The sequence below is a fragment of the Dromiciops gliroides genome, chromosome 2, assembly GCF_019393635.1.
Source record: "Dromiciops gliroides isolate mDroGli1 chromosome 2, mDroGli1.pri, whole genome shotgun sequence".
NCBI lineage: Eukaryota > Metazoa > Chordata > Mammalia > Microbiotheria > Microbiotheriidae > Dromiciops > Dromiciops gliroides.
In genome coordinates this window covers 191979930-192003053 of record NC_057862.1, presented here as the reverse complement: position 1 = coordinate 192003053, position 23124 = coordinate 191979930, and the positions used below count along the sequence as shown (strand labels likewise).

Sequence of the window (23124 nt, the reverse complement as noted above, 5' to 3'; positions counted from 1 at the left end):
TCCTCTCAGGAAGTGGTCTTATTGCCCAAAAGGTGATTTGCCAAGAACTAATTTGTCTAAGCTTAGTTATTTCCTGTACGTTTGTTTATACTTTATACTGCAAGGGCCATCTTTTGCCATCTTTCTACTGAAATACCTGGCAGCTCAAGTTTCTTTTATATAGTGCTCTATATAGAGTCTGGCTGAACGAAGAGATAATTTCCTCTGTAGTGGGTAGGATCAAAACACAAGTTAATCCATACCTCTAGCCCCACATACCTGTAACAATTCATCTCGGGAAATCTTGTCATCTTTATCCAAGTCATATAATCGAAAAGCAACTAGAAAGGAAAAGAGAAAGTTATTTCCAATGAATGGCATTTTTTTCTTCCCAAGAAATTGAAATTAAAAAGGAAATATGCAGAAGTGAAAATCAATTCACAGTAGGTTTCTCTTAAAGCAATATTATTACTGAAGGGTTTTTAAAGATTAAAAGAAATGTCTTCTGAAATGATGACCCTTGGTCCTAAGAATTAATGCACATCAGGTTTTAATTTAAAACATGTTGATAACTAACCTAGCTGATGCTTCCCTCCACCATTAAAAATGGTGGGGCAAAAGATGGGGGCATGATGTTAACCAATTTGAGGACTGGTTAAAGTCTCAGCAGATTGTTCTTTTATAGTAAAATCCCTACAGAAGATGTGGTCAGCTAGCTACCTATCCCTTTAAGTCATCTGGTTTCAGCCTATTAGGCAACTAGTTGCTTTGGGTACAAGGGTGTACAAGACTGCCACAAATCTAATCCTTTCTTCCAGTTAGAAAAAAAAACAACTCTATTTTATCTCGTTTGATTTCATCACCTTCCATGGATTCAATTATCATCCCTATGTAAGTAATCCTCACTTCTCTCTTGCCTGAACTTCTCTCCTGTCCTTCAGTCTCTCATCTCTGCCTATTGGACATCTCAAATTGGATAAAACCCAACATGTCCAAAAATGAATTCATCACTCTCCTTTCTTCTCTCCCAAACTTTTCCCACTTACAAATTTTACTATCATTGTTGAGGACACCACCATCTTTCCAGGCACCTAGCTGTCATCATTGATTTCTTACTCTCCTTACCCTACATATCTGATGTTAAGTCGTTTCCCCTTCACAATAATATCTCTTCTATACATCCCCTTCTTCTAACACAGCTGTCACTCTGGTGTAGGCCCATATTACTTTAAGCCTGAACTTCTGAAATAAGTCTTCTTGTTGGTCTGCCTCAGGTCTCTCCTCTCTCTAAACCCTTTTCCATTTAGTTATCAAAGAGAGCTTCCTAAAACATTTACTATTCCCCACCCCCCAAGCCTCCATTCAATAGGAACACCAGCAACTACCTATTACTTCTAGGATCAAACATGAAATCCTTTCTTTGGATTCTAGAGCTCTTCATAACCCGGCCTCTTCCCTGGCCTTCTGGTACAAGACATTCCGACCTGATTCCAGGCATTTTCATTGGCTGTTCCTCATGCCTGGAATCTTCTCTCTCCTTGTCTCTGCTTCCTGTTTCCCATCAAGTTTCAGCTCCAATCCTTCAAAGGCCTCCTCAATGCTAGTGCCTTCCCTATGAAGTTACCTCCATTATTTCTTGTATATGTGGCACATCGTCTTCCCGTTAGGATGCAAAATGCCTGTGGGCAGTGACCATGTTTTTGCCTTTCTTTGTACCCCCAGAGCTTAGCACAGTACCTGTACATAGAGAGTATTTATAAATGCCTACTGACCTGAGTTCTAGTCTGGTTTCATTTATTAGCCATGTGATTCTATGATTATTAAATCTATAGAGAAATAAGACTGCTGGTAAATTTAGCCTGTCTTTTTCTAACACCTCTTATCACCTTAACTTTTTTTTGTTGTTTTTTTTTAGGCAACGGGGGTTAAGTGACTTGCCCAGGGTCACACAGCTAGTAAATGTCAAGTGTCTGAGGCCGGATTTGAACTCAGGTACTCCTGAGTCCAGGGCCCGTGCTTTAACCACTGCGCCATCTAGCTGCCCACCTTAACTTTCAATAAGTAACAATGTTTAGCAAAGTAAAAGTTTAGGTTCTTCCGCAGTAGGATAAGCTTCAACCCATTTGAAAATCATAGATGATTTCCCCCTCCCACACCCCCAACCTGTTTAGTGGTACTACCACTGCAGATCAATACCTGTTTGGAAACCTAGAATCAGTCTTTTTTTTTTTTAGTGAGGCAATTGGGGTTAAGTGACTTGCGCAGGGTCACACAGCTAGTAAGTGTTAAGTGTCTGAGGCTGCATTTGAACTCAGGTAGTCCTGACTCCAGGGCTGGTGCTCTATCCACTGTGCCATCTAGCTGCCCCTAGAATCAGTCTTAAAGACTGGCCTGGGGGTACTGAGAATCTCAGTGACTAGCCTAGAACCCAGTTCTTCCTAACAATGGTTCAGTACCATTGGTAACAAACTGCCTTCTCACATTATATAAGGTAACATAAACATATACATAATTACAGCCATAAGTTATTTGAATAAAATAAACTTAAAATATTAAAATTTCTCAGAAAAGTAATTAGAGACCTCTTAAGTTTCCATAAAATACTCAGGTTAATCTTAAGTATCCCTTACAGACAAAGGGGGACAGATATTCACTTACCTTGAAAATAAACAGGATTACATTCTTAAATTTTTGCTTGGGCACTCATGATAAACCATTATAAAGACAAAAGGCAGAATGACTATTATTGACTGCATTAAGTTGAATTACCTCAAAAATTAAAATGAAAAAAGTTTACAAAAGGATTTCAAATTCTTCTAGGTAGCAGAGGAAGAGTGGTTCCTCCAATGTTCTAGTGGTCTATCCCATAGGACCAGAGGAGGATCTGGAGGCCACGACTAGTCACTGTGACTTGGAAAGGGAGAAAGCTGCTAGATACCAGTAATCTAGTTATTATCATTCCAGGAGACTCCTGAGGATTCCATAGGAGTTTCCTAATTTCTGCTGTGGGCTTTGGTGGTGAGAGGGAATCCAGGGGAAGGAGTACCTGGTGCTCAGGTGGAGATGGGTAGAAGATCCCCATTTGGATTTCAATTGTGAGAGTTAATTAGGCATCGTGTATAGTAGTTGTGGATATTATGAATTCTTAAGGAGTCAATATCTATATGGCAACTTATGGTAGTATTTATACTGGTGGGTGAGGCTAAACAAAAATTCTTGGATTTACCCAAACCACCCTCCATAGTTAATATCAAACAATATCAGGTTCCTCAGGTTGTGAAGAGGGAAGCAGTGATAGATATTTTCCACCTCAATGATGGAGGAGGCAGGAGTATTTCACTACACAAACTCCCTATGTGGTCAGTAAAGGAAGCAGATGGTATCTGGTAAATTCTAGCAGATTATCAGGAGATAAAGAGAGTTGTTCTGATTGCTGTGGTTGTTCTTGGTTGATCTTGACAACATGGCAGAACAAGCCCTGAGTGAATGATATCTATACCAAGACCTTTTCTCCATTCCCTTGGCTGAAGATGAGGTAGAAGTAGCTTGCTTCTACCTGGGAAGGCTTTCACTATACTGTCACCATTTTCCCTCAGGGTTTCTTGAATTCTCTTATTGACAGTTTGGTGGACAGAGCCCAGAAAAAGGCTCTGCTTCCTGAAGGCACTAATGTCTAAGACCCTAATAATCAATGTTGAATGGAATAGCAGAGGCCCTAGAATAGATAGATGGTGTTTTGTAGGGAACAAGGGGTGGGGGAGATCAACCTAAGAAATCCTTCAGACGGGTCAAGATGTAAGTTGCATGGCTGGCATGTAAGAGTCTTTAGGGATGAAGCAGACAAAAATTTTATTTATACTGCCTTCCGGGTAATGGCCATGAGAGAACAGCACAGGAAAATTAAAGTGACCTCTTTAAGGTAAGGAACAACGGAGGAAATTTGTTAATGTGTCTTATTCCGTACAATTGTTTGTGGAGTATATTAATGCCCTTAAGAGATAATCTGTTCCAATAGTGGCAGATTAGGGATTGAGTCTATCATAAGTGTGGACATGCAGTCTTTGCAGTGAATGTGGCATGAGTATCTTAAGTAAGGACAAAGTTGATATGATATTCTTCATGCCAATCAGGGCAATTACCTTTATTCTCTTACTCCACCTCATGCCAAGAGGTTTGCTCTCATTGCAATTTCTACCTATTCAGAAGAAGAGACTGAAGTGCCAATTAAATCTGCTCCCATGGAAACCACCATTGAAGCTTGTGTGGAACATGTTCAGTCTTCATGGCCCTCTCATACCGATGCCTCTGATCAGGGCACTCATTTTATTATGAAGGTCAGATGCACATTCATTGGCTTTTCTGTGGGCAAGTGGTATCCCTGAATATTTGAAGAGATTTTTTAAAAGTACTGGTCCAGTGGTTTTTTGGAACTGGCCTTCCAGACTAACCTGATATGCACAGGCTACTTTTGGACATTGTCTCAGTTAAGGTTTCTGCCTCATCAGAAAATTCTATATAACCCAGGAAAATGGTGCAGGTTCCTTCCAGTTAATTGGTATCCTTTCACCAAGGATGATTTGAACAACTTTTTCCTACAAGGTTGGAGGTGTGTGGCTTTTTTCTTTCTTTCTTTCTTTTTTTTGGTGAGGCAATTGGGGTTAAGTGACTTGCCCAGGGTCACACAGCTAGTAAGTGTTAAGTGTCTGAGGCCAGATTTGAACTCAGGTCCTTCTGAATCCAGGGCCAGTGCTCTATCCACTGTGCCACCTAGCTGCCCAGGTGTGTGGCTTTTAAAAAATATAGAAGAGGTAACAATTATATTTTTATGATCATGGCTGATAAGAATTCACCTGGAAGAAAAGAGATCCATTAATTGACCTGGTAGTAATCTAAATTCCTGGATGAAGGTAGAGTGGGCACCCAAGTCTCACAGTAGAGGCCTCTAAAGGGGTTAAATTTGGTACCATTTCCTTGATGGGGCTTCTTTGGAGGGGGATATTTGGTTGTTAAAATACTATATGGGGTGAGTCTGCCATTAACTCAGGTCCAAGCAGGGGTTTCATGCAAGAAGCCTCTGACCTTGTAGTTATATGGACTTATGGTAGCATTGGAGGTTCTGTCATCTGTGCTACCACTTTAATGTTCCTGCAATGCTCCTGGACATTGTCTTTTTTTAAATCAGGAAATCTACTCAAACCTGCCCTTGATATTATCTTCACTAGAAGAATGAAGAAATGTTTACATTTTTGTTGTTGGATTAAACCCCTTTTCCAATGTTGCTTATGAGCTTAGAATTGTTTAAGACTACTGACATAGTAGATGATATCCTAGAAAATTTGGGGGGCCTTGTCACCAATGAGTGGGATGTAATAGCGTGATGCTTATTTTAGACAGACTGGGCTGGTTGCCTAGTAAGGGTGTATAGAGGGTGTCCTTGAGAGCTAATTGGCCTGAGTCGTTTAGACCTAGAAACATTTATCTGGCCTCATTGCCCACTGAGGCATAAAATACCCAGCCTACAGAATTGATGCTCTAGACCTTTTAGCAGAATTACTATTGATTTCCAGTTCCTGATTAAATGACCTGAATGACTCAAGTGATTTTCCTTAAGTGCAGGTCTGACTATGTCATTCCTACACTTAAGAAATTCCAGGGGTTCCCACCTACTTAATAAAATCCAGTGGCTTCCTATCATCTCCAGGATCAAATATTTAAAGCCCTTCATAATCTGGCTCCCTCCTCACCCCCTTCCAGGCTTCTTACACCTTTGCTGCACATCCCCCCCCCCACCCCCCCATCCCGCCTCAGTGAACACTGATTCAAGACATTGGCCTCCTAGCTGTTCTTTGGATAAGATGCTCCATTTCCTGAATCTGGGTATTTTCACTGACTCTCCACTGTCTCTACCTTCTAGCTTCCCTTAGTTCCCAGACAAGATCCCACCTTCTACAGGGAGTCTCTTCCTAATCTTTCCTCTGTTGATTACTTCCTATTTATCCTGTATAAAGTTTATTTGTACATGATTATTTGCATGTTGCCTCCCCAATTAGATTATGAGTTCCTTGAGGGCAGAAGTTGCCTTTCTTTGTATCTTCAGGGCTTAACAGAGCATTTAGCACATAGTACTACTATAATAAAGGCTTACTGACTGACAGCATCAAATATCAACTCTGCTGGGCAATTAAAGCCCTTTACAGACTGGCCCTAGACCTACCTTTCCAGTTATACTATGCATTTTTCTGCTTCCTGAACTCTATATAGTCTAGCCAAACTGTCCTTGCACATGACACACACAGATCATACTGCACCCTTACCGCCCCTCCATCCTTGGATACTGGTGCCTGCCAGATGACCTTGTGTACATTTTGTATTTATTCCACATATACTGCAGAATACATAGTCTGCATATACTAATATAGGTAAACATTTTCTCTCCTAATAGAATTTAAGTTATTTGATGGAAGGGACTCATTGATTTCTTCCTGATACTTAGTACAGGTTTAGTAAATGCTTATTGACTGACAGAACCAAAAAGGAAGCACTGAAATGTTCCTGCAGGTCTCCAGCTTGTCCCCAAGATCCTGAGATAACACAACATTCAAAACTGCAAGAAGATAGTAATAGGATCAGACCTTCCTTCCAGAAGTGTGCAGAGCCTGGCTTTAACATAAGTCTGAAGTCAGGGACGTGGAAATGGGCAAACAAAAGAGAATCCCACCATGAAGAGCTATTATGAGTGGCAGGGATGCTCAGGACACAAACCCAGAAGTAGAAAATGACTCCAAAATTTGAGGGGAAAATATTTGGAAAAGAAATGAGAGCTACAGGAGAAAGAATTGGAAAAATCTTGCCAAAAAACCAAACTCCTTGAAAATTAGAATGGACAAAACAGAAGCTAATTATTCCATAGGGCCATAAGAAATATTAAAACAAAGTTAAGGGGCAGCTAGGTGGCGCAGTGGATAGAGCACCGGCCCTGGATTCAGGACTACCTGAGTTCAAATCTGGTTCAGACACTTGACACTTACTAGCTGTGTGACCCTGGGCACGTCACTTAACCCCAATTGCCTCACCAAAAAAAAACAAAACCCAAAGTTAAAAGAAACATAAAGTATTGAATAGGAAAGAACAGATCTAAGGAGATCTAGAAAATAGATCTAAAGATAAAAAAATTTAAGAATCACTTAATTATCTGAAGGACATGATCAAAGACAAAGAGCCTAGACATCCTATTTCAAGAAATCTTAAAATCACCCAGCTCTCTTATAAGCAAAGGGTCAAGTGGAAAGAAAAAGAATCTTTTGGTCATTTTCTGGAAGAGATCCCAAAATCAAGACTCAAAGGAATATCACAGCTAAAAGCCAGAATTTCTAAGTCAAAGAAAAAAATACTGAAAACAGCCAGAAAGAAAGAATTCAAGTACTGAGGAAACACAGCCAGGATCACACACAATTTAGCAGCCACCATGATAAAAAAACAGAACTTGCAATTAGATATTGCAGAAGGCAAACAGCTTACAGCCATGAATAATTTACCTAGAGAAACTGAGTATAATGCTACAAGAGAAAGAAATGGACCTTCAACAAAATAGAAAACTTCTAAGCAATTCCTGATGAAGAGACCAGAGGGGCAAAGAAACTCTGAAGTTTAAATACAAAAGTAAACAACAAGATAAAAAGGCACACATAAATGAAAAATAAGAGACTAAACAATGACAAACCACTTACATTCAAATATAGAGTTACCATCTACGGACCAGCCCAGGCGAGTGAAGAACCTGATCCTCCTTAAATGATACCACCTGGGATTTCTGAAGCTTGGGATACTGCAGCCTGGAAACAGTGCCCCACTTTAAGGAGCTAAAAGTCAAGTCAAAGAAAGGCAAGATGAGCAGACAGAGAAAGGTGAGGACCATAGAAAGTTTCTTTAGTGACAAGGAAGATCAAGGTGCACCCTCAGAGGAAGATGTCAACGTCAGAGCCCCTATATCTAAAGCTTCCAAGAAAAATATGAATTAGTCGGGGCAGCTAGGTGGCGCAGTGGATAAAGCACTGGCCTTGGATTCAGGAGGACCTGAGTTCAAATCCAGCCTCAGACACTTGACACTTACTAGCTGTGTGACCCTGGGCAAGTCACTTAACCCTCACTGCCTCGCCAAAAAAAAAAAAAAAAAAGAATTAATCTCAGGCCATTGAAGTGTTGAAAAAAGACTGGAGATAAAGTTAGAGAGGTAGAGGAAAAAATGGAAAGAGAAATAAGGGTGATGCAGGAAAGACATGAGAAAAAAATCAACAGCTTGAAAAGCCAAATGGAAAAGCTCTCTGGTGAAAATAATTGCCTAAGAATTAGGATTGAACAAATGGAAGCCAATGACTTTATGAGAAACCAAGACACAATAAAGCAAATCCAAATGAATAAAAAAATAGAAGGCAATGTGAAATATCTCCTTGGAAAAACTGCTGACCTGGAAAATAGGTCCAAGAGAGATAATTCAAATATAGAGTTATCACTCCATACATGTGTCCCCCCTGATCCCTATCATCATCAGGGGGTCATAAAAGGAAGTATAATTAAAAAGGTTTGAAAGACATTCTGTTATGCTTTATTGATCTTAAGATAAAATACGTTGTAAAGGGGAAGAATAAACACAGAGAAATACATTTCACACAACAGAGAAGTAGGAAAGAAAGGGGAGAAGGAAAAGGGGAATTAAAGAGAGGTTAGTAAAACAAACTCTAAGGATAAACAAAAATATTTATAGCTCCTTTGAGATGGCAAAGAATGGGAACCTAAGTGGGTATACATAAGCTGGAAAATGGATGAACAAGTTATGGTATATAAAAATGATAGAATACTATGGTGGTATAAGAAAGAGAAAGAGGAAGGAAATAAGCATTTACATAGTACCTACTATGTGTTAGGTACTATGCCATCTTTTTCACAAATATTTTCTCATTTGATCCTCATAACAACTCTAAGGTAGATGCTGTTATTAGCCCCATTTTACAAATGAAGAAACTGAGACAAATAGATGTTTAGTAACTTTCTCAGGGTCCCTCAACTACTAAGTATCTGAGGCTTTCCTGAAGCCAGGCCCTGAGCTCTATCTACTCTGCTATAAGCTGCCTCACAAGAAAGAAGGGGCGGGGGGGGGGGGGTGGCTAGGTGGCGCAGTGGATAAAGCACTGGCCCTGGATTCAGGAGTACCTGAGTTCAAATCCGGCCTCAGACACTTGACACTTACTAGCTGTGTGACCCTGGGCAAGTCACTTAACCCCCACTGCCCTGCAAAAAAACCCAAAAACAAACAAAAAAACAAGAAAGAAGGGGCTGGTTTCAGAGAAACCTGGGAAGACTTCTATGATCAGATGCCAAGTAAAGTGAACAGAAGCAGGAGAACAATCTATAGAGGGACAACAAAATGGAAAAGGCAAACAATTTTGACAGACTTAGGATCTCCTATCAGTGTGATAATGAACCATGACTCCAGAGGACAAATGAAGAAACATTCTCCCCAGCTCTTGATAGAGAGGTAAAAGACTCAGAGCATAGAATGAGACAAACTTTTTTTTTGGTGGGACATGGCCAATGTGGAAGTCTGTTTTGATTGACTATACATGTTCATACAGGGGTTTGTTTTCCTTTAATTTTTTGGTTTTTTGGGTGAGGCAATTGGGGTTAAGTGACTTGCCCAGGGTCACACAGCTAGTAAGTGTCAGGGGTCTGAGGCTGGATTTGAACTCAGGTGCTCCTGAATCCAGGGCCGGTGCTCTATCCACTGCGCCACTTAACTGCCCCTCTTTGAATTTTCAACAGGTGTGTTAGAATGAAAGGGTAAAAAGACCGATTTTTGCTGATTGAAAAAAAATTAACTTTTCCTTTAAAACTAACTTTAAAAAAAAGTTGAATCCAACTTTTCTTGTCAAAAAAAGTGACTGCTTTTGTGCTATTACATTCTATTTACTCTTTCTTCTCATTCAGGAAAGATCTTTGGAATCTGTAACTTATACCATAACCTGGCTCGAAGGAACATCTGAGAGGTGATCTACTTAGCATCAGTATTAGAAAACTGGATATTTTCAGTAGAACTAAGCACAGAGAAAGGTCAGCTTTATATATTTCTTAAGGCTTACAGAATATGGTTTCATTATTTTGTTTGTAGAGAATTTTTGGATCAAAAATCTAGAATCAGAAGTAGCCTCACATTTCACTAGTCCAACCCTTCATTTTGTTGTTATTCAGTCATTTCAGACATGCTTGACTCTTTGTGACCCCATTTGGGGTTTTCTTGGCAAAGATATTGGATTGGTTTGCCATTTCCTTCTCCAGTTCAGAACTGAGGCAAACAGGGTTAGATATCTTGCCCAGGGTCATATAGCTAGTGTCTGAGGCTGGATTTGAACTCAGGAAGAGGAGCCTATCTATGCACTCACTGCCTCAAACACATCTTCATTTTACAGATGAGGAAACAGGCTCAGTAGGTTAAATGATTTGCCAAAGATCAGCCAGGTTTAAGGTGTCAGAGGTGGGAAAATCACTTAGACCCATTTAAAATCTACTTAAAAAAAATCTACTTTCTTAAACAAAATATAAATGGCTTCTGAATTATCTAAAACTGGATCATCCATGCTGTTTTTCCCTTCTATTATTCTGGATAATCAAATGTAACTATGTGGTAATCATCCTTTTCACAATAAACTAAAATAAAAACTAGCACTGGGAAAAAATGCTAAATTACTATTTCTCTCTAATATGTATCAAAGTTATATTACTTAGAGGCTCAACATAGTCTATTGTGAAATGCAAGACTTTTGAAACTCAAACTTCTGGAATTCAAACACACATCCATTTCCTAATTATAAGCAAGTTCTGCCAAATAATGAAATTTCCTAATGACCACTTCTTGCTTCAGACAGTAGTAGTCTTGGTTTTAAGTTTTAAGTTTCCATCTATGTGCTAATTCAATTTTAATATGCTTTAATTAAAAACATAAACCATGAAGTATTCTTGAAATGTAGAAGAAGGGGTAAGATGGGAGTTGGAAAATAGGGAGGTGTCACTAAATGAGACAAGGGGCCAGATTTAGAAAGTCAGCTCCTAAAAGTCTTGGAATCTAAAATATCTTTAAAGGAGTTAGGTAACAGGGATGAATAGAAGGTCTGGACCTTGTACTCATCACATTTATAAGACAGCTAGAGTCTGACTGAAAAGATACGAATGGGATTACAATACAAATACAAAGCAGATAAGTAAAAGGTTCCAACAAAAAAGATAGCTCCTTACAGTGTAGTTTATTGCTCCGGCTGTTGAGTGGTTCTGGTCCATTCACATCTTTGCTTTTCTCATTATCTTCGATTGGTCGGAAGTGAGCCAGAGTTCTCATGAATCCACGAAAGTTTACCTGGTCCTCTCTGAATAAGAGTTATAACAAGCACAACAGTGTATATTGATTAGCACGACTTTTCCTATGTAGTTAATACTGGAACTAAGGGAAACCTGGGTTCAAATTCCATTGCTGACACCATGTGACCATGGGCAAAGTCACTTAATCTCTCTGAAATTCTTTTTAATTATCTACAAAATGGGAATAATAACACTTGCTCCACAGAACTGTTGTTAAGCTCATAAATAATATAATCGATAATAATGTAATGTATCATAATATATTATATATGGATAATGGATAATTCACAAAATGTTTGCTAAATAAACATCAATTGTGATCATTCACATTCATCAAGGACTTAAAGATTTAGCAGCCCACTAGCAAATTAGTGATAACTAAGGGCAACTGCTTCAATTCATTGACATCTCCACTGTCTATGTTCCTACTGCACTAATATGCTTGTAACTAGTTCTTTTAGTAATTAAAAAGCTGTTTTCATGATGCAGGCCTCTAGACCAAACAGTATCTCTTAAAGAAATGATTCTCCAAAAGTCTTTTTTTAAAAGCAACTAATGAAGCATTTTAGAAAGCTATTTAGACTCTCAAAAGCAGTCATGGGAACAGGTTGCCTAGTTACCATAAGCACCTAAAAGGAAATCCCAGGCCATAGTGGGTGTTATGTGGGGTATATGGGGTGATAGGATGTTCAACATGAGCAAGAGATGGAATGGGGGATTTGAAAAGACAAAGGTTGATACATTTCTTGTTTCCCTATGCAGCCAAAAGGACCTTCAGCTCCTCAAAAAGGAGTTATCCTATTAACAAAGTGGCAACATATAAATGAAGGTAAAAAAGAACTGGGGGACACGAGGGCTAGGAAACAACACTTCATTCTTTCATTCAATAAGCATTTTTAAGAATTTACTATTTGCCAGGTACTATATTAGGTGGTACAAATATAAAGACAAAAATGAAATAGTCTCTGCATTCAAGAAGCTTACACCTGCCTTTGCTAGGATAGTACTGGTAGATGGTATGGTGGCATGTTATATCAGAGTAAAATGTAGGAAGTGATTATGATAAGAAACCATCTTTAAAAACCCATTTCCAAATCTGAGTTTTCACAGTGAGTCAAAAAGACCAGAAAAGAAAAACTTGGAAGCCCAAGATCTAATTCTGATTAGGGCAATGTTGGGTAGCAAGTGAGCTACACTTGGCCAAGAGCTCAGATATACAGTCTATTTCCACCTTTCTCAAGAAAATGGGAATTCAGTTGACACAAATACAGATGATGCTGTACTCAGGGTAGAAACTGATTTGGCCTGGCAAAATATTTGGAAGAAATAGCTTGTAGGCAGGCAAACTTAAGGTTTAGAAACAGTATTATCAGCATGAATTGGCCTTTCTGGGTTTAACTTTTTTTAGATTCAATATTTATTTACCAGATACTTACCAGCTATATCTGAGGAGCCTTACAAGGGATAAAAATCTTAGTTGAAATAAGGGTAGTTTAACTAGATTTTTCTTTATGCAATGAAAAGCTGCCCAAATACTGGGCAAACCCAGCATTCAATGTTATCTCTGCAGGAGTTTAAATCTACTGTAGAAGCTAAAGAAAAAACTCAGAACTTGGAAAGACTGTGTGTGTAGGGGATTGAACCTGGAATAAACTAGATTAGTAGGTAGAGAAATGGTAGTAAAGTCTGAGGCTTAGGGAAAGTATTATCAGCATGAATCACCCTCCTGTGTTTAACTTTTTTTTAAGATTCAGTATCTGTTTAAATAAGATAGCTACCAGTTTTCCCATTCTTTCTTATTCTAGATAACTAAAAAGGTCCTTTGTTGAAAATCTGAGATATCAAAACTTCCAGACTAGACATTTGTGCTAACTGTCCTGGGTGGAACTGGTTTCACAATTGAGAACTGGCACTCAGCTCAATTTTTGTGCTTAGTCCCAGTTTCACTTGGGACATGGAGATAGAAAGGGATTGTGTAAGGGGACTGTTCAATATAAAGTTACATTATAGTCTTTATTCATATGAATATAGCCAAACACGTTAAAGTTTAAAAGTTTCATAAACAAATATTTATTGAGCACCTATTAAGTAAAAAGGACAGAGGAAATCTGGAATTAAAAATGAAGGGGTAAGGGAGATAATTGAGTGGGAAGAGGATTAGGGTAGGAACATGGAGTCTTGTGGTAATGCTTCCTAATGCTTCTCATCCTGTGACAGACACAGAAACTTCTAATTTGCCATAGGATACCTGATATGAGGGAAAAAGGGTGGGTAGAGTTATGCAATTTAAAAACAACAGCTGCTTAACTCGTATTCTGGTTCTGAGAAGGGTTGAAGTAAATACATAGTTGTCTGAGAGAACAAAGAGAGTGCCAAAGGACAGGCAGATCAGAACAGTTCTAGAGGCCTTTGTCAGGACAGACAAGAGACCAATTAAGAAATGGTGTTTTAGAGGTTGTGTTGTAACATACTGTGCTGCATCTATTTACTTCTTACAGCTTACCTCTAAACACTTTCTCCAGTAAAAGGGGGAGGGGGGGGGGGCGGCAGCTAAGTGGCACAGTGGATAAAGCACTGGCCCTGGATTCAGGAGGACCTGAGTTCAAACTTGGGGCCTCAGACACTTGACACTTAGTAGCTGTGTGACCTTGGGCAAGTCACTTAACCCTCATTGTCCCACAAATAACAAACAAAAAACCACAAAAAGGCAATTTTTTCGTTTTGCATGACTACTCATGTATAATTTATATTGAATTGCTTGAGTTGGGGGGGGGGGCGGAGGAAGGAAGAGAATTTGGAACACAAAGTTTTAAAAAAAAATTGATGGATGTCAAAAGTTAGAGGCAAAGTTAGTTTGATTCTAGCAAATCTAGGCTTTGTGGTATGTAAGACAAAAACCATGTTAGGGGGAGAGGTATGGAACTGTGAAGCAATTCCAGTGAGGTACTAGCCTACAAAGCCATTTCAAATTAGACCTCCACAGTAGCTTAAGGCTCTACCTGGAAAGGAAAAATCAGACATTGGGGGAAAAACTCACCCCTCAGGGAAGAAGGCATTGATGATCCGATCCCCCAGGGGGTTGATGGCAAGCTCTGGAATCCGCTGGAAGTCTTCCCGGCTACCCAACAGAAAGAAAACCACCTTGAGTAAGAACCCATTGACCCTGACCACACTTTTCACCTTCTGAAAGGTACTTCTGTGTCAAATGTAGTTGAACAACTGCAGGATATAGCACAGTAATAGCTGCCAAATGTTCTTCCTTCAACAACTCTGAGAAGCAGAAAGCCAGATTTGATTATGCTACACTCCAGTGAACTCAGCACATTGCTGTATTAAGGAAACCAATTCCGTGCAAATGCTAATCCTTACAAGTAAATGATTCCCTAGGCACTCCCATTTTGTTTTCAGTCATATCTGGACAATTTACAGCAAAAGTGATGGTATCATCAAGCAAAGGCATAGCCTGAAATTTTGGTTCTCTAAGCAAGAATTTAGAAATAGCCCTCTTACCCCTAATTAATAGCAAAGTCAGCAGAACTCTGGCCCCAATGCAATATAGGGCTACTTAGGCAATGTTTATGGCTAAAGAAAGAATAACGTGAGATAACAGGCATCTCAGCTCTGGTTTTATTTTAGCCCACCCTGCCCGTTGCAAATCAAGAGGAAAAAAATTAATCTTCAAAAATTTCAGTAATAGTAATTACCTACAACAAGCTTTGCAGTACTGAACATTTTACACAAAATGCAGTTTCATGAAACCCTAGAGCCAGCTCCTGATGGCACTTTAGTCCTTATGCAGGTATCTGATTGCATCACTGCCCTGTTGAGTGGTTCCCTACAGCCTCCTAAAAAAAGGACCAAATTTCTTAGCTTGGTATGCAGCCCTTACCCAACCCCAACCTCCCCAAGAATTTTATACCACTCTGCTCGTCCAGCCATATTTTACATGGCTCCTTATCATAATCATCTTAGGCTCCAGCCAAACTGTGTCTTTGCTTATGCTTCTCTCTGCACTTGCAAAGTCACCTCCCCTACTCCCCACCCCCCATCTTTGCTTGATGAAATCCTTCTTAAAAACCCAACTCAAATGCCTTCTCTATCAACAATTATGCCTTTCCTGATATTAGTAAATCACCTTTCCCCAGCCTGGACTTCACCTAGTACTTGGTTTATATACCTAAGCAAAGCACTCACATTCTATTTTATATTATAGTTGAATTTGTGTTGCATCCTCCTGTCTAAATTATAAACTTCAAGAGGGCAGGTAGGTATCTTATTTAATCTGTGTAGCTCCTCTGGAGGCTTGAGTAACACCCCATTCTGACCGTAATAGGTATTTAATACAAATTGGTTAAATGTAAGCAAACTGCTGAGACCTGAGGGTAAAGTCAAAACAAAATCACATATACTTTCCATTCAGTTTCAGATTTTGAGATTATCAAGTAATTTTTAAAAAATTTAATTTAATTTATTTATTTTAGTTTTCAACATTTGTTTAAATAAGATTTCCAATTTCCAATTTATCTCCCTCCCCTAGACAGCAGGTAATCTGATATAGGTTTTATATATATATGTATATACGTATGTATGTATATACGTATGTATGTATGTATGTATGTATGTATGTATGTATGTATGTATATACATATATAAAATATCATTAAACATATTTCTGCATTAGTCATGTTATACGAGAAGAATCAGAGCAAAAAGGAAAAACCTCAAAAAAGAAAAACAACAGCACCAAAACCAAAAGAAATAGTATGGGGGCAGCTAGGTGGCAGAGTGGATAAAGCAATGGCCCTCAAGTCAGGAGGACCTGAGTTCAAATCCAGCCTCAGACACTTAACACTTACTAGCTGTGTGACCCTAGGCAAGTCACTTAACCCCAATTGCCTCACCAAAAACAAAACCAAAAAAGAAATAGTATGGTCCAATCCGTGTCCATATTCCACAGTTCCTTTTTTTCCCCCGGATTTGGAGAGCCTTTTCCATCATGAGTCCTTTGGAACTTTCTTGTACCGTTGGATTGGTGAGAAGAATCTAGTCTATGACAGTTGATCAGCACACAATGTTGATGATACTGTGTACAATGTTCTCCTGGTTCTGCTCATCTCACTCATCATCAGTTCATGCAAGTCCTTCCAGGTTTCTCTGAATTCTTCCTGCTCATTGCTTCTTACAGCACAATAGTATTCCATTACATTCATATACCACAACTTGTTCAGCCATTCCCCAACTGATGGGCATCCCCTCAATTTCTAATTTCTTTATCAAGTCATTTTTATGTCTAAATGAACAATTTAAGGAAATAAGATGGCAGGTAGAGTCAAACATGATTCATATTGAGTGTGTGTAATCTAAGATTCTAAATGTGGATTCTAATGTGTTCCCCCAGTTTGGGGGAAACTGACTAAAAATCACTGATAAAACGAGTTTAGGTTTTAAGGGTTTATTGGAAAATAGAAAGAAAAAGATTGAGAACAGAATTCTAACAGCCTGGCATTCCTATCTTTCCTCAAATTTCCTGTGAAGTCCTCCGCCGCCACCACCATCAAGTCCAGAAACCAAAAAGGCCAGCGCTCTCTGTGCAGGCTCCCTTTCCTCCTTCCTGTCTCCTCCCAGACCATAGGAGGCTCCTCCAGTTGATTGGCTGGTAGACTTGATAGACAGCACCCATGAGCAAACGTTATTTCCTGATGCCAAGGAAAAGCCACAATGCCTCTGAGGCATTTTCCTCATGGTGGAGCTCTCCACAGCAAGTCTCCAGTAGGTGGCGTCATTCCAATCATTACAAGTGAAAATGTGTGGCAAACATGGAGAACCACAGAACCTCAAAGTTAGAAAGAAAGATGATAAAGACTAACATTTATATAGTCATCTAGTCTAACACCTACCTGGGCAAGAATTACCTCTACAATATGAAAACCTGTGGTGCTGGGGAGCTTACTCCCTACATTTGAAGGCTGCCTATTCTACTTCTGGATAGTACTAATTATAAGTGTGAGAATTGGAATGGCACCCCCTGCTGGAGAGATATTCCAGGGAAGCTCTACCATGAGGAGAAAGCATGTGATAAAGAAACCATGTGACTTTAGCATCCGGAACTTATAGAACCGCCTGTCAGTTGTGTCAGTGTTACCAGCAAATTAGCTTGGAGCTGTATGTGTGGATAGCCCTGTTTCCTGTTTCACAGGAGGCTTTGGGAGGAAGCCCAAGGAAGGGTCTTTTTTTTTGGGGGGGGGGGGTTGGAGAATTCAAATTGGGAGCAGGGGAAGAGATTAGGGAGAGAGCAGGCAGATCTAATTTTTCATCCACGAGTTTCTCTTTACTAACCCCTAATATATTTTAATAAATACTTAAAAGTCTAAACTCATGCTAAAGCTTCTAATTTAAGGTAACCACTCATTAGATTTTAGTAAATTTTAGACATCATAGCTAGAATGTTAGCCCCCTACATAAGGGAGTTTTTTCTTAGTTTGAACTGGTTTGTCTCTTTGAAAATTCCAACCACAATTCCTAATTCTGTCCTCTGGAAGTGAGCAAAATAAATATAACCCCTCTTCTATCAGGAGGTCAGAGCAGGGTCTACTAAGGCAGTATCTCTACTACCTGTACTAAAATGGAATCAGTAGTAAAAGAAAGAAGGGAAAGGACATGAAAGATATTCCTGAACATATCTGAAAGGACATGGAAACTAGTAGTGCAAGAGTAAAAAGACCCATCAGTGGTAATGCTATTGATGGAAATAGCATAATAAGGATGAGTTGGGGTACGTGTGTGTGTGTGTGGGGGGGGTGTAGATAAGCTTAGTTTGCAGCATGCACTGAATTCTCATGGCCCTCTGTGCTCTCTCTACTACTTGTGTGACTTTAGGCAAATGACTTTCTCTTTCTGGGACTCAATTACTTTTCTGTAAAATGAGGAGGCTGGCTTCTGAGATCCCTTCTAGCTCTTGCTTTTTGATACTATCACCATGTCTCTAAGTTTTGATCCCAGGTTCTTTGGTTAGAAATGTTTTAAAATACTAATAAATCAGGAAAAGCCATGAGTTAGTCATGAAATTAGTCATGAGTTGGTTTACTTAATGTAACAGAGTATAAAAAAATAAGACAACTCCAGATGCAGTTAGTTTAGCAAGTACTTTTTTTTTAAGGCATCTTGTAAGTAATTTATAAACTCTCTGAAGTGGAGGTCACACTATATCCAAAGTGGCTACTTGGTTGTCTGATAGCAGGAAGCTTTTAGAAAAGAGATGGGAATTGTTTCTTGGGGGTAGAAGAAGGCTAATTTGAATTACAAGGGTCATAGACTTCAGTTTAATCTCTAACCAGCCTTCAGTGATTTCAATCAAGAAAAAGCCCAGTTTAAATACCAAGTCTAGTATTAAGTGGTTAGTGAGCAATTTCCTTTCAACTCAGTCTGAAAAAATGGCCCTAGCTTTGGATTTTCACTTCAGTTCGTCCCAAGTTCATATGTGAGTGAGAACCTAAACCTTGTACTTTGACACTTTTCAATGGCACCATCATCATGGAGGTCAAATAGCCAAATGCAGCAGGAGTTATTAGACTGAGGAGCAAGCACGGTATGTTATTTGGCTTAATGATTTCTGAAAGGATCTGATAGCTCTTCAGCCCCATCAGTTTTATGTTTCTCAAGGATTTATTTGAAAGCTACAAGTCATCATGACTTAAGGTTGTGAAATTTAAGATTTAACTATGCTCAATAGTATTCTCTTTGCTGAAAAAAAACCAACAACAACAACAAACAAACAACAATCCTCACTGAGAAGGGGAAGAGTACCAAAGATACAGGTACTATGGATGCGGACTCTACTCTATACAAGTTGTCTCTACCTTGAAAGTTCTTTTTCTTGCCCTGAGATTTCATTTACAAGAGTGTGAACTGATAAGACAAGGGCCATCCTTCCCCATAAAATCTACAGTGTTACAATTTAAAGGACTCTCGGAGGTTATCCAGTTTAACTTGCTCCTGAAGCACGAATTCCTTCCAGGATGACATCTTCAATAAGCAAGTATCCAGAATGATAGAAACTCATCACCTTTCCAGGAAGCTTGCTCCCTTTTAACCACATCTCTCTCTGCCTTCCTTATGATGACCTATTCCACTCACCACAGGGACTCTTCCAAACCCTTTTCAGTCCTTCTCAAACTTTCTACAGCTTTCTTTCCTCCCATCTTCTCAGCTGAGAATCTTGCCTCCTATTTTATTGAAAGAACTGAAGCCACTTGAAGTTCCCAATTCTCCTCAACTCAAATTTACCAGATGCCCTCTACCATGATCTGTACCTTTATCCGTCTCAAATCAGGAGGTGGCCTTTCTCCTTGTTAAGGCAAACCTCTCTACATGCACAAATAATCTCACCCTATCCCGTCTTCTCCAGAAGACTGTCCTCTCTATCACTCCCACCTTTCTTTTTCTTCATTCTCTCTGTGTTTATTGGCTGCTTCCTTATTGCCTATAGCCATGTCTATATTTCCTCCACCCTTCAAAATCCCTTCCTTGATCCATCCATAACGGCTAGCTCTAGTTCCATACCTTTCCCTCCTTTTTTGTGGCTAAATTCCATGAGAAGGCTATTTATAATAAATGCTTCTTGTCCAGCTGCTCTCTTTCTAATATATATATAATCTGGCTTCCAAACCTCATCAACTGAAACTGCTCTCTTCAAAATTACTATTGAACTTCATTTCTAAATGCAACGGCCTTTTCTCAATCCTCATCTTTGACAACCCCCCATGACGGCAAAGGTTCTTTTCCTTTATATTATCTTCTCTCTAGGCTTTCATAACACCATTCTCCTGATTCTACCTACCTGATTACTCCTTTTCAGTCTCCTTTGCTGGGTATTCATCCAGCCCAAGACTAACCCTAACAGGGCTCTGTTCTAGACATTCCTTTCTTCTCCCCCAATATCATGTTACTTTGTGATTTCCCATGGATTCAGTGATCGTCCCCATGCTGATGCTTTTCAAATCTACTTCTCCAGCCCTAATCTCTCTGCTCAGGACACTGACTTTTCCTTATTGTTTCTCAAACAAGATACTCCAGTTCCTAACTGGACATTTTCACTGGCCCTTTCTTTGCTTGTATTTCTCTTCCTCTTCATCTCACCTCCCAGGCAAGTCCAAACTAAAATCCCACCTTCTATAGGAAGTCGTTCTCATATCCCCTTAATTTTAGTGCCTTCCCTCTGTTGATTACCTTCAATTTATTCTCTCAGTATCTTGTTTGTATGTAGTTGTTTGCATGTCATTCCCCCTATTAGATTGTGAGCTCCTTGAGAGCAGGGGCATCTTTTCCTTTCTTTGTATCTTGACACAAGGTAGGCTTAATTAGTGTTTACTAACCGTCTTTAGTTGATTAAAGTTTTTCCTTAACTAGGTCCAAAAACCTGTCTTGCTGTAACTTTCACTCACTAGGCTTTCTTCTGCTTTTTTAGGGCCAAAGAGAATAAATCTAATCATACTCACAATGGCAAATATAACAAAAAAGGAAAACACTGGATGTTGGAGGGATGTGGGAAAAGTGGAATGCTAATCCAGTTGGGAGTTGTGAAAAGAGCTAATCATTCTGGAAAGCAATTTGCAACTATGCCCAAAGGGCTACAGAACTGTGCATATCCTTTGACCCAGCAATACCACTGCTAGGTTCATATCCCAAAGACATGCCAAAAAAGGGAAAAAGACCTATTTGCACAAAAATATTTATAACAGCTCTTTTTGTGGTGGCTAAGAATTGGAAACCAAAGGAAATGCCCATCAACTGGGGAATGGCTAAATAAGGTGTGGTATATGATGGTGATGGAATATTATTGTGCTATAAGAAATGATAAGCAGGATGATTTCAGAAAGACCTGGAAAGACTTGTATGAACTGATGTAGAGTGAAGTGAGCAGAATCAGGAGAACACTGTGCACAGTGACAGCAGTATTGTTTGATGAAGAACTGTGAATGACTGAACTATTCTTAGCAATACAATGATCCAAGACAATCCCAAAGGACTAATGATGCATACTACCCACCTCCAAAGAAAGAAATGATATTGACTGAACACAGACTGAAGCATGTTATTTTTCACTTTCTTTCATTTTGTTTCTTTTATTTAAGTTCTAAGACAAAATGACTAATATGGTAATGTTTTACATAATTGGACAAGTATAACCTATATCTGATTGTTTACTACCTCAAGGAGGTGGGAGAGGAAAGAGGGCAGGAGGGATAGAATTTGGAACTCAAAACTATGAAAATGTTTATTTAAAACACACACACAAAAGATAATCCTTAAAGCATTAGAAAACTATGATAATGCAGAAGTGGTAGCATATAGAAAGGCTATGGGAAATCAAAAATGACAATTTTCTGCAGGTCAAGCTGCAAAATAGTTCAACCATTTTAGCAAATAATTTGGAATAAGATGCTAAATTATTCCTACTTTTTGATCTAGAGATTTCAGCACTGGTATTATAATCAAAGGAGGTCATCAACATTAACAAAAGACATATATGTACAAAAAATATTGAGTGGTATTATTTGTATTGACAAACATCTAGGAACAAAATGTACCCAGCAGCATGGTACAATGTCAAGAATGCTGGATTTGGAGTCAGAAGACCTGGGTTTACATCAAATCTCTCCTATTTCCAACCCATGTGAGCAAACACTTTTCTGGGTCTGGCTTCTTATCTGTTTAAAAAAAGGGTGGGGAAGTGGAATAGATGACCTCTAAGGATCCCTTTAAAGGGAACCTTAGAGGTCATCTAATCTAATTCTAAATCTGTGATCCTATAATGGGGAAATGGATGAACAAATTATGATCTACAAATGTAATGGAAAGTCAACATGAAGAAGCAACAAAACTCCAATCAAATACAAGTCAAAAACAGCCAAACATAGAGAAGACATAGCTCCTTTCTGTTAATAATCAATGATATAATTGTTGGGGGGAGGGGTGAATATACCTTGCAGAGGGATTTTGTTGAGAAATATCTGCTGTGTCAAAACAGGAAAAGCAGCATTCTATGGTGGATAATGCTGGGTCTGGCATGAGGAAATCTTAGATCTGACTTCTGCCTCTGACACTTGGTTTTGTGACTTTAGGCAAGCCACATAACCCTCTTTGAGCTTCAGTTTCTCTATCTGAAAAATGGGGAAACATTAGGTACCCACTCAAAGTCACTATGAAACTCAAATGAGATGATAGAAACACAGTGTTTTATAACCTTAAAGACCTAGCTAAATGTTGGTTGTTTTTATTGTTTTCTAGAGGAGAGAAAATATGGTATTCGGAACTGGATGTGATATTCCAGATGTGGTCTGACCAGGATGAAGTACAGCATAATTATCACTTCCCTTGCTCTGAGCATTGGATTTTTTTGGCTCCCTCTGTCTGAAACCACATCTATCCCAAGAGCGAAGAGCAAGGGAAGGTGGGGATGTCAGTATAGAAGAACACTGTGTCATGTAGAGACAGTGAGCTAGAGAAACTTTCATCCTGTTACCATCAACTTTCTTACACAGAAAATCCTGTTTGGTATTTAAAGCCCTTTACAAGATGATTTCAACCTACATTTTTAGATTTATGAGTCACTCCCATTTACCAACTCTACACTCAAATCAAACTGTTCTTTACACGACATCCCATTTCCCATCTCTGACTGTGCTCTGGCCGCCTCCATGCCAGGACGCACTCCCTCTTGTCCTTCAATACTGGCTTTCCCTC

The 23124-nt window shown here is 39.1% G+C and overlaps 1 protein-coding gene across 1 annotated transcript in view; it reads right to left on the bottom strand.

The window, feature by feature from the left end:
- The window catches only part of CHP1 (calcineurin like EF-hand protein 1), a 57153-nt gene that overhangs the window by 6476 nt on the left and 27553 nt on the right, over window positions 1-23124 (bottom strand). Inside the window, exons 3-5 of the mRNA XM_043985771.1 lie at window positions 14420-14500; window positions 11263-11390; window positions 259-320 (exon numbers count right to left, since the gene is read on the bottom strand). Of these exons, the coding sequence (XP_043841706.1) occupies window positions 259-320; window positions 11263-11390; window positions 14420-14500 (271 nt within the window). The remainder of the gene's footprint in view (window positions 1-258; window positions 321-11262; window positions 11391-14419; window positions 14501-23124) is intronic.